This window comes from Paramisgurnus dabryanus, chromosome 22 (assembly GCF_030506205.2).
Source record: "Paramisgurnus dabryanus chromosome 22, PD_genome_1.1, whole genome shotgun sequence".
Classification (NCBI taxonomy): domain Eukaryota; kingdom Metazoa; phylum Chordata; class Actinopteri; order Cypriniformes; family Cobitidae; genus Paramisgurnus; species Paramisgurnus dabryanus.
Genome location: NC_133358.1, coordinates 11,455,133 through 11,467,682, shown reverse-complemented (window position 1 = coordinate 11,467,682; position 12,550 = coordinate 11,455,133). Strand labels below are relative to the sequence as shown.

Here is a 12,550-nt window from a genome sequence, read left to right as displayed (position 1 = left end):
CCGTTGGGTGTAAATTAACCTATGTTGGGTTGTTTCAACACATGGCTTGGGTAAAATATGGACAAACCAAACCGTTGGGTTTAAATTAACCTATGTTGGGTTGTTTCAATCCATGATTAGGTAAAATACGGACAAACCCTACATATAAACCCAACCGTTGGGTTTAAATAACCTATGTTGGGTTGATTCAATCCATGGTTCGGTTAAATACGGACAAACCCTACATATAAACCCAACCGTTGTGTTTAAATAACCTATGTGGGTTGATTCAATCCATGGCTTGGGTAAAATACAGACAAACCAAACCGTTGGGTTTAAATTAACCTATGTTGGGTTGTTTCAATCCATGGTTAGGTAAAATACGGACAAACCCTACATACAAACCCAACCGTTGGGTGTAAATTAACCTATGTTGGGTTGTTTCAACACATGGCTTGGGTAAAATATGGACAAACCCAACCTTTGGGTTTAAATAACCTATGTTGGGTTGTTACAATCCATGGTTAGGTAAAATACGGACAAACCCTACATATAAACCCAACCGTTGGGTTTAAATAACCTATGTTGGGTTGATTCAATCCATGGTTAGGTAAAATACGGACAAACCCTACATACAAACCCAACCGTTGGGTGTAAATTAACCTATGTTGGGTTGTTTCAACACATGGCTTGGGTAAAATATGGACAAACCAAACCGTTGGGTTTAAATTAACCTATGTTGGGTTGTTTCAATCCATGATTAGGTAAAATACGGACAAACCCTACATATAAACCCAACCGTTGGGTTTAATTAACCTATGTTTGGTTGTTTCAACCCATGGTTGGGTAAAACACGGACAAACCCAACCTTTGGGTTTAAATAACCTATGTTGGGTTGTTACAATCCATGGTTAGGTAAAATACGGACAAACCCTACATATAAACCCAACCGTTGGGTTTAAATAACCTATGTTGGGTTGATTCAATCCATGGCTTGGGTAAAATACAGACAAACCAAACCGTTGGGTTTAAATTAACCTATGTTGGGTTGTTTCAATCCATGGTTAGGTAAAATACGGACAAACCCTACATACAAACCCAACCGTTGGGTATAAATTAACCTATGTTGGGTTGTTTCAACACATGGCTTGGGTAAAATATGGACAAACCAAACCGTTGGGTTTAAATTAACCTATGTTGGGTTGTTTCAATCCATGATTAGGTCAAATACGGACAAACCCTACATATAAACCCAACCGTTGGGTTTAATTAACCTATGTTTGGTTGTTTCAACCCATTGTTGGGTAAAACACGGACAAACCCAACCTTTGGGTTTAAATAACCTATGTTGGGTTGTTACAATCCATGGTTAGGTAAAATACGGACAAACCCTACATATAAACCCAACCGTTGGGTTTAAATAACCTATGTTGGATTGTTTCAATCCATGATTAGGTAAAATACGAACAAACCCTACATATAAACCCAACCGTTGGGTTTAATTAACCTATGTTTGGTTGTTTCAACCCATGGTTGGGTAAAACACGGACACACCCAACCTTTGGGTTTGTTACAACCCATGGTTGGCTGAAATATGGACATTTTCTATGTGGTTTGGTCATATACAGTATTTACCCAATTGTGAGTTAAAACCACCCAGCATATATTAAGAATGAATGAGCATTTCTATAAAAAGGTAATACGACCTCTTATTTTAGCATTATTTATTACCCTGTGGGTACAGGTATGGGAACATATTTCATTGTGTGCTTTATTGAAACTCATGTTGTTGACAGATAGCTTAGAATTCTGCAGAAAGTGACGCCAAAATGACACTGATATACCTAGCAAAATTAGCACAGGATATGCAAAAAAGCCTTTAATACCTGGTGATATACTAAAATAAACATTTTATCAAGTAAACAACTTTAATAAATTATATTTCTTTTAAATAATTATATTAACATAAAACAAATGTAACCGTACCTTTCCTCAGCTGCACATTAAATTTCCGGCCAATCTTTTTGGAGAAACCCACAGACGACGAGGCGCTTGCAGGCCTGGCGGGTAGGATAGGCCCAGGGTGAGACTTTCTTGCCAGGTGCGGTAGCGTGGGATAGCCCTGGTTCGATTCTGCTTTTGACATTCTCCGTGGACTGTACTCCATAGCTCCTCCCAACAGACTGCCTGATTCAGAACCAGACTGCGGGCCCAGTTCATTCTGATACAAAAGCTCATATTGTGGTTTCTTCACCGCTGGCACTATGTGGAAATGGATAAGTGGCGTACGCATAGCCTGACGAAACAAATTTTGGGCCCTGGAAAAGAAAAGATTGCACACACACACATGTATCTCAGTTAGAATGTATCTCTTTAAAAGAACGGGTTCATTATTATTACCAGGATTGTTAAAAGCAGAGCACATGGAAGGGTCAAAAGGTTGTCTTGCTTAATCGCTGGATAATTGTTCTGGTGCAGTTGGAAACAAGGTTAATTCACATTATCTCCTATTTCCATAATCACAAAGCCTTGGGGAGGAAGCAGTGTAACGTTTTAGGAGCAGGATCTGTTTTCATGAGCATTTTACTGTAACGAATGGAGGACCACGGCACTGTAACCCGGATACCACATGCATATACAGGATATATGCATAACTACAAAATACGATTATAACGTTATGATATATTCAGGTGTATATATGAGGGAATTGTCCGTTGGCTGTTGCGCAGTAAAACAATTATTGTAGACATTTTATGCAATAAGTAAAACAACATTTTTGTATAACCTAAAATACGTTGCTCCAGGTATATTTTACTGCATCTTTTGATGGAATTACATCTATGTTTATGCTTCACAGAAAAAAGTCAAGTTTGGGACAACATGACGCTAGTAAATTATGCCAAAATTATAGTTTTTTGCATACAACTTTAAACAATTAAATAAAAATATGACAAGCATAAAGTAATTAGGTCAATAATTATTTTGTGTCCGTATGGTTCAATTAAATGTAAAAAGATTAAAATTTCAAAATAAATTTGCAGATTACTTGCATACATTCTCTTTTTTGAGGACCAAGTCTGAAATTTCTGTTTTTATTTTATTTTGAAACAATATTTGGGAGATAATTGCGAAAATGTCAATTGGTGTAACTAGTATTTTTTCTAAATGAAAATATAAATATATTAAAAAAAATCTGGAATATAATATAATCATCTAGTTTAGTGTAATATGCATTTTTACATACATTTTTACATCATTTGTCAAAGAATATTCAGAAAACAGAGCTTTTTTCAGCATATGTCAGGACAAATATTACAAAAACGCATTAAAATGTACATTTAGAAATTATCAATAAAATAATATTTTAATTTATTTTATTATTATTATTATTATTATTTTTTTTTTTTTGATGATTACGCTTACATGCCATCAAGGTGGATAAAATATTTATTATTTGTCATTCTTTTGCGCAAATGGCGGTTACACCATTTGACATTTTCAGGTCCATTCAGTCTTAACTTTCATAAAAATGGTGCAAATGTAATTTTTTTTATTGCATAAAATTAACATAAATACACTATGTGCATTGAAATAAATCTTATGCGTGCTTTTAAAAAAAGTTTTTTTTTTTAATTTTTGAATTTTTCATCTTGCCAAACCGTTTTTGTCACTGAAACAATTACAGATTAACTGAGCTATTTTGCATGTAAATAGTCTGACCTGGGAAATCAATGCAAGACCTGTTCCAAATGTAAAAACAATGAAAAGGAGAAATATAATCTAAACAGTCGCTCTTTGTGTATGCAACTGATTGTTCCTTTAAAATAAAGCTAAAATCATTGGAGAGACTTAATGACAAGCTGTTTGCATTTCAATAAACTCTTCATTAGACCAATCTTTGTATCTAGAGAGCAAATGCTATCTTGCTTTAGGGATGCCTATCTATTTTTATGCAAATTTGGCCCCACCCACCGGCAAAACGAGTGAACTGTGTGTGCGAACAAATGATGACACGCGGCTAATCACGCGAACCCCCCGTCTGATTGAATAATAAATGACTCCATCAGCGCATCATTACATTGAGTTAGATCAACCGCTGATAAATATTTACTCATGCAAACAATCCAATAAGAATAGAATATTATGAATTATAACTCCGCATGGAGAACAATCAAGAAATGGCAGGAGCGAGAGATGGAACGAGAGGAGAAATAAAGAAAATATTGGCGTTCAAACAGCTGGCTGCTCATGTGTGCGACCGATTAAAATGTAACTCTCTCGTGAATTGACTTAAGCCACGAGCTTGTTTAAGGATGACTAGCGTACCGTATCATTAAGTCAAACACCCCGGGGACCGCAATATACAAAGAACAAAAGGCTGTGATATCGAAATGTATTACAATCTCCTTATTGACCTTATATGGATGTACTGTAGAACACCAGGTTGTATTTTCTTAATCCTTGAGAAGTTTCAGGCTTGTTTCTTCACTTGTGGTGAGCAGATATATAAGTTCTTGACTGTACAGAAGGCGGCAAGCAATTAAAAAATAATAATGCTTTGCGACACTGGGGAAATTAACTTGTGCTTGTAAGTGGACTGAATGATGTATGTAAATGAGTTTTGGATTTGATTATGAATTATCCCACAGCTGTGCCCTTTCAGTGCCCTGTGGCAGACCCTGTCCAGCACTTTGCTCTCTGTCTCTTTAAGTGGGTGTTATCCTGTTGCAGCTGAGCTTCGCCCTCTGAAACCATTTGGACCAGGCCAGGTTGTCCAAGTATGGGCCAGATGAGGCTCTACTGTAAATGTTATATGTGGAAGGAAACATGTCATCTTAGCAATGATATTCTTTTGATTTATCTTTCATTAAGGTCTTAAATTCAACCAACTATGTGTGAGTTTTTAGATTTAGGGATATTTGACTGTTATAGCATATATGGATCAATGCCATTCATATTTTTGTATCTGGGGCATTATGTGCTATAAAAATAACTTGATACATTTATGACCTGTCCATTTATTCTATAAAACCTATTTAGTTTAAATGCATTTTCACTATTTTGTAATAATAAATATTAATTTTTGTTTTGGTATCTAAACACATGTCCATTTCCAAATGTAGGTGGTTGCTAGAGCATTAATATATAATCTTCTGGGTTGCAGCTCACGGGCCCAATTGTAAAGATCACATTATTATTGTTGTTGTTGTTGTTGTTGTTGTTGTTGTTGTTATTATTATTAGTATTACCATTATTATTATTTATGCTTATATTATTATTATTATTGCTTTATTATTATTATTGCTTTATTATTATTATTATTATTGCTTTATTATTATTGCTTTATTATTATTATTATTATTATTAATATTATTATTAATATTATGATTATTATTATTATTATTATTTTTATTATTATTATTATTGATTTAGCTATTATTATTATTTTTATTTATTTAATTATTATTATTATTATTATTATTATTATTATTATTACCATTATTACTATTATTATTATTTTTATTATTATTATAATTATTGATTTAGCTATTATTATTATTTTTATTTATTTAATTATTATTATTATTATTAATATTATTATTATTATTATTATTATTACCATTATTATTATTATTATTATTATTATTATTATTATTATTATTATTACTAATTATTGCTTTAATTATTATTATTATTATTATTATTATTATTACTAGTATTATTGCTATTATTATTATTATTATTATTATTATTATCAATGTTTTTATTATTATTATTATTATTATTTAGAATAGCATACAGTACTAAAATAAAGTAATTATGAATTCATGGAAAGTATTTATTCACCCTCATGTTGTTACAAACCTGTATACATTTCTTTGTTCTGATGAACATAAAGAAATACGTTTTGAGGAGTGTTTGTTACCAAACCGATCAGAGGCCCCATTGACTTCCACAGTTTTCTTTTTTCCTACTATGGAAGTCATTGGGGACTCTGATAAGTTTAATTACAAACATTTCTCAAAATATCTTCCTAATAAATATATACCTGTATACATTTATACAGGTTTTTAACAACATGAGGGTGAGTAAATAATGATGAAGAATTTAAATTTTTGGTTGAACTATCCCTTTAACCTTTCAATAACCTCTATTGCTCGGATTCAGCAACTTCTGCAAGCTTTGAACAGTGATGTTTTGTTTTTAGCTGAAGTGAGACGAGATGAAAGAACACTGAGAAGATTGCTAACACAACTGAGAATTTCAAAGTGCTGAGAAAGACTGACAGCTCATGAAAGTGTGAGAAAGACAAAGAGGTTGGAAGGATTACAGACATATTGAAGCAAGAGAGGGCAGAAGGTAAAAGAGAGAGAGAGAGAGTGGAGAAATGATAGTCTCTCCATCTCCTCCACCGAGGGGCTTACTGTTCAAATCTGAGGTTGCGCAGGTCTCCATTATTAATCCGGACGATACAGTCGTTCTCCTGGAACAGAGCTTCACGCTCCGCCTTCCCGCCTCTCTCCAGCCTCTTGACTAACAAACCCAGTGTCCTGGAACAGTCACAGTACATATTACTGACATTCAGCACAATGACAGCGCTGTTCCAAGATCAGCTACACCACACATTACTGTCAAGAGTGACACATACCATGATTAAACAAACACTGGTGACACAATGCAGCTAAAACTGATGAATTTAAAATGTAATAATAAATGTAAATACTCTCTCAGGGATATTTTGAAGTACCAAGAGTACCATTACAAGAGTACCATTATTGTACCACTGTAAAACTATTATTATTACCATGGTAAATATTTGCATAAAAAGATATACATAACTACAAACATTATATAAAATGCACGAATAGCAAAACCACTGTGTCCACTACATCCTTCAACAGAGAAAAAAATATGAACAGAATCAGTTTTACAAGCGAAAGAGGAATAAAGCATAGATAAGAGTTAGTGATAGACACCATCATTCCACCTTTATCAAATCTCAAAGAGAAAAACTAATAAATGCCATTCATTGAACCTGAACTTTTGAAAAGTTTACCATTTCCCTAGGTGCTCTTTTTGAACACATCAAGAAATACTTTAAGCTGACTTTGGCCATATGGATTTTTTGGCGCTGCTCACAAGCCTGCTGTGGTTTTGTATTGAGAGCGCTGCGGCCCTAATCTACAAACCCTAAGATGTGATCATGTGAAATGCACCGGCACATTTGATGGGTTTAAACATCGCACAGGAGATTTAGATATAAAAAGGCCTTGCAAAGTTACCCCCTCCCTCGGCAAGACTATGTTGGTTGCATCAGCGATGCACAGACAGCAAAACATGGCTTGAATTAAGAGTCATGGGTGAAGGAAAATAATACACACAAAAACCTTTCTCAGTCCTCATTACATCATCTATGAAATGGATGGCTGGACATACAGATTGAATCATTTTTCGAAAGAACAAACAGTATGCTAGAGATGTAATAAGGTTTTGCTGAAAGTTTCGCTGGTGGTCTTGAGGAGTAATTACACAGCTTGCACTTGTCTTCATAATCTTGATGTAAACCAGCTGTGGGGAAGAACGAGGATTAGCTAAACTCCCAGTGGACTGATCTAAGATCTGTACGTGGTCTAGTGAGGTCACGTTTGGCTTTAGGCATTCAAAATTCCTACACTGCACTGTGCATATAGACAGAATCACACACATAAAATATTTTTATATATAATTTTAATATTAATAAAATATTTTATACAAATTATTATTAACTTAAATGATTAATGTTAATATTTTTTAAATGTTACAATATACTATATACACCACTTTTTAGGAATACGGCATATGATTATAACTATACCTCATTAATTGAGATGAGTGACACGCAGTGGCAAAGATATATTTATTTATTCATATATATAATTCAGAGCGAACATGTCATACATTTGAAAAAGCATTGAAGCTCTGTTAAACCTGTCAACATTTTTTCAATGCTTTTTGCATAACCACAATCACCTCGTAACTGAGTGATGGATAGGAAAACCTAACCACCTGTTCTCATCCGCCGTCTTTAATTAAATAACAATACAATTACAATCTATTCATGCCAAGCAATTACTGTAGACCCCAACTTGTTTTCAATGAATGTCGGTCGTGTGATGAGATCTTATTACGTGAGTCATGTTTCAGCACGATTCTGTACGTGAGTATTATTTTTACAGGACGTCACATTCCTCAAGCTGTTGGCAGAGAGAGACGTTGGTCATTATAAGAGTTCACTCTATGAGGCCTTGCTTTCACCCCGGCGCCCTCTATCAAGATACTAATGAGTTCAACACCTTCCACCAATCACATTGCAGATGAGCTGATGAGGTCATTACGCTTGTGTCGCCGTGGAAGCGAGACATAATGTCTGGGTTAAGCAAATTGACAGGTTCTCATTAGCTATTAGCGAATGTAGCAGGTGTGTAATGGTTTAAAACACTGAGGACCTGATTACAAGGATAAATTTCTACTGAATATGAACAGAAAATAAATGATAATGAAACACAGACAAATAAAGTAAAACACATATAAAGTGCTATTGGTAGGGGTAAGCGGGCACAAACTAACGCTGGGTTACTGTAACGCAGTTACTTTACATATTTATGCAGGGCCGAGCAATCTGTGCTTTTGGTCTTTTTCTCTTACTGTCAGAAGATGATCTTCTGTGAATTTATGAAAAGTTTTGATGTGTTTTGGTTAAGATATTGAACAAAGAGTGTTTTGAAGGCATAAAAGTACATTTATTCATCTTATGTTTTTTTTCGATTTCTGAGTTGGGTAAGTCACCGAATCCAACCTTATATTATTTTATTCACTGTCTTGTTACCTAAAACATAACACCATTTTAAATCAGGTCAACAACTCCTAGCTGGGATTGAAAATATTTTTACACAGCAGGGTTAGTTGTAAAACAGTGTTATAATTAAGCCTCAGGTATACAATGATAATAAAATGAAAACAATGTAAATACTATTCATCAAAATGATAACTGTTAATACAATATCAGCAGAAATAACTCACAATTATGATTGTTTTGTCTTAATTGTGCAGCCCTTTCAAAATAAAACTATTTATATGCATTCCTGCATAATACAAGGATGGTTAGATGAAGGGTCATAGATGGATGAATGTGTGGATATTTATCTATTATAGGCAGATATATAAACAATATTCACCTTTAGTATATAGACAGAATTTTATTGTATTATTTGTGTTTAAACTAAACTTTCTAGCAGGTGTTACAACAAACCCTCTGTTTGTTACAATGAACCCCATCTATGGGGTAAGTTGTAACGTTTACACTCCTGTCACTTTCGGTGTAATTTTTTTTTTTGAATAAAGCATTAGGTTGTGCCCTGCTTTCCCCTACTGTTGCATACTGCATACTGTAGTATAGGGGTGGTCACACTAGATTTTGAGCATGCAAAATGAATTTAAATCCTAGGAAAAAGGGTTTGAAATTATATTATTAGGTTTAAATTATACTAAAATTAATTAATTAGTTAAGTACACTAATAATATACTGTAAATAAACCATGACATATATCTTACATATAACACTCCTACAGACCAGAGGTTCCCAAACTTTTCATTTTACGCCACCTTTAATAGATATAATCTATCCCGGGACCCACAGGTAGATTTGTAGGAATAGCCAAAAATACAATGTATTTGTCAAAATTATAGATTTTTTTAATGCCAAAAAATCATTTATTTTATATATCTAAATATTACAGATATTTTTGTATATTTCCAACTGTAAATATATCAAACATATATTTTTAAAGTGGACATTTCACAATAATTTTTAAGATGTCAAATAAATCTTTGGTGTCCCCAGAGCACGTATGTGAAGTTTTAGCTCAAAATATCATATAGATAATTTATTATAACATGTAAAAATTGCCACTTTGTACAGTAGGTGTGATGAAAAATGTGCTGTTTTTGGGTGTGTCCTTTAAAATGCAAATGAGCTGATCTCTGCACTAAATGGCAGTGCCGTGGTTGCATAGTGCAGATTACGGGGCGGTATTATCCGCTTCTGACATCACAAGGGGAGCCAAATTTCAATGACCCATTTTCACACGCTTGCAGAGAATGGTTTACCAAAACTAAGTTACTGAGTTGATCTTTTTCACATTTTCTAGGTTGATAGAACTGGGGACCAAATTTGGCAACTTAAACATGGAAAAAAGTCAGATTCTCATTAAATGTCCCCTTTAAAAATATATAAAGCTTATATACTGTACATATTAAAAACATAATAACACTGTAAAAAAAATCCGTAGAAATTGCAGCTGGGTTGCCGGTAATTTACCGTAGATTAAAATTTATGTTATTTACTGGCAACATTTTGTTCAAAGTTGAATGAACATTTAACATTTACAAGTCTTTGTCTTTACAGAGTAAAACTAAAAAAACAGCATCAAGCAAAACGTTCTGGGAAACAAAATCTGAAGCAAAAAACAGAAAAAGGTTGATGATGATTTCTGGTTCCCAGAATGCTTTGCATGAGGCTGTTATTGTATAGTTTTATTCTGTAAAGATAAATACTTGTTAATATTTAAAATTAATTTAACTTTGAACAAACTCTTGCCAGTAAATAACATAAATTTAAATCTACGGTAAATTACCAGCAACCCAGCTGCAATAACATTGTAATTTCTATGGATTTTTTTTACATTGAATGTCATGTATTCAAAAAGTTTCAAAAGGATTACATTTCAGAAGTTTCAGTTTTCATTGTCTTATTTTCAATCCAGCGTTGGGTCAAAGGGGTACAAATCCAGCCATTAGGTTAAATTAACCCAGGAAATAGATTTAGATATTTAGATGTGACCCAACAATGGGTTGAAACAACCCAGCATAGGTTAAATAACAACCAGGTCTGGGTTTGTCTCTTTTTTACCCAATAGTGCCTGTACTAACATGTCTTTACCGTGAAGCTGCTTTGTCATAACACAAAACTCAAGCAGTAAAAAATTACAATTGAATTGGTCAAACTAAATATATTGGGTCTTCTACTTCTGTATGAGAGGTTGTGAATGAAGCTTAAACCTGTTGTGACCCCACCCCATTTAAAACACAGATTTTATCTGCCAGCCTTAATTTAGGCTCGAAAAGGTCATATATATTTATAGCTTATAAACAGCTTTAAGAAATCCCTTTACATATGCCATCCACTAAATTTAAACGCTTTCATTTATTTGCACCTTCCTTTTATTATTTTGTGTTACTTACAACAGCTGACCTTGGGTGAATGTTGTTCTGTGAGTGACCCGCAATATGGATGAGCTTTTAGTCGGATTGGGTAGAGGGGTTTAGATGAATTGAGTTGGCTGCTTTGAGGCTTTCCCTGTAGCAATAAAGTTGCCTAATTTATTCACAGCCATGCCCCGTGTTCTTTTTGTCCTTCTGGAGGGGAGAAGGGTGTTTAGCAGCCCCACAGTCTGTTCATTGCTGCGGCCTTACACAAAGCCGGAGCTATTACCATTATTCAGAATGAACTGGGAAATATAGAAAACTCCACATGTGGTGAAGGGGAACTCTTATGCGAGAGAGGTGTATTGTCGATACGTCCTTGAGGAATGATGAAAAACTACCTAAAATAGATGGAGCATGTTGGGGTTTGAAGAGATGGGACAAAGAAAGGCATCAGCTGCAATGATGACCTGTGGAAAGCTTGGTGAGATATGAAAGAAGGTTGAAGGATGCAGAGGACACAACAGACCAACCAGTAAGTTTAATGAGAAATGCGCTGGTAGGGCAGTGCTTTTTTTAAATCTATCTTAAAAAATAAAATAATTGAGACATCCCAAATGTGTGAAGAACTGATGTAAACGAAGATGTTACATTGTGGTTTACCTTCTATCTCTGGCACTGAATGGCACAACATGGATTCCCAGTGGACCACCGACGTTGGACACCTCAACCAGCTTTAACATTTCACTAGGAACATTGATAAATGAGGAAATAAGCAATTAAAGGCGACACAAAGACATTTATAAAAAAAGTGCTGCATGGCTGGTTCTAGGACTGCTGTGACTGTGTTGCAGGTTCAGATCCAGCACAGTGTGAAACCATCTATAACCCAGGAGCCATTAAGACATGTTAGTCAATGGAGGACCCAAATTGACATTTCAATTAAGTGATTAAGATCAGATTAAGGTCTGCATAAGGCTTGTTCTGGGTTTATAACAAGAGTGAATGCACTAAATCTGTGTGAAAAATACATGGTAAGGAATACATGGCATAAGGAGAGGACAAAAACATTAAGATGAACACATGCAGTGGTGAGGTGGCAGTCTGTTAACATGCACTGTGATCTCATTTTACTCTAATATATTCATTTTGTTGTCATCTAACAGCCTGATCTCACGTAATATTTTGCTCATTTATCCGTGTCATTGTAACGGATCTCTACATTTTTCCGTGTCCGTACCACGTATTGGTTACTCAATACTTTTTTCTATTTTCTTACCATTGTCGCTTCGGTTTGGGGTTAGAACAACTTTCTGTAACATATAAAGAC

General features: G+C 34.3%; 1 protein-coding gene across 3 annotated transcripts in view; it reads right to left on the bottom strand.

Moving 5' to 3' along the window:
• The window catches only part of pard3aa (par-3 family cell polarity regulator alpha, a), a 556,247-nt gene that overhangs the window by 257,663 nt on the left and 286,034 nt on the right, over window positions 1-12,550 (bottom strand). For all 3 annotated transcript variants that reach the window (XM_073813113.1, XM_065294770.2, XM_073813112.1), the window contains 3 exons: window positions 11,884-11,967; window positions 6,405-6,530; window positions 1,966-2,297 (listed from right to left, as the gene is read on the bottom strand). In XM_073813113.1, coding sequence (XP_073669214.1) covers window positions 1,966-2,297; window positions 6,405-6,530; window positions 11,884-11,967 — 542 coding nt within the window. The remainder of the gene's footprint in view (window positions 1-1,965; window positions 2,298-6,404; window positions 6,531-11,883; window positions 11,968-12,550) is intronic.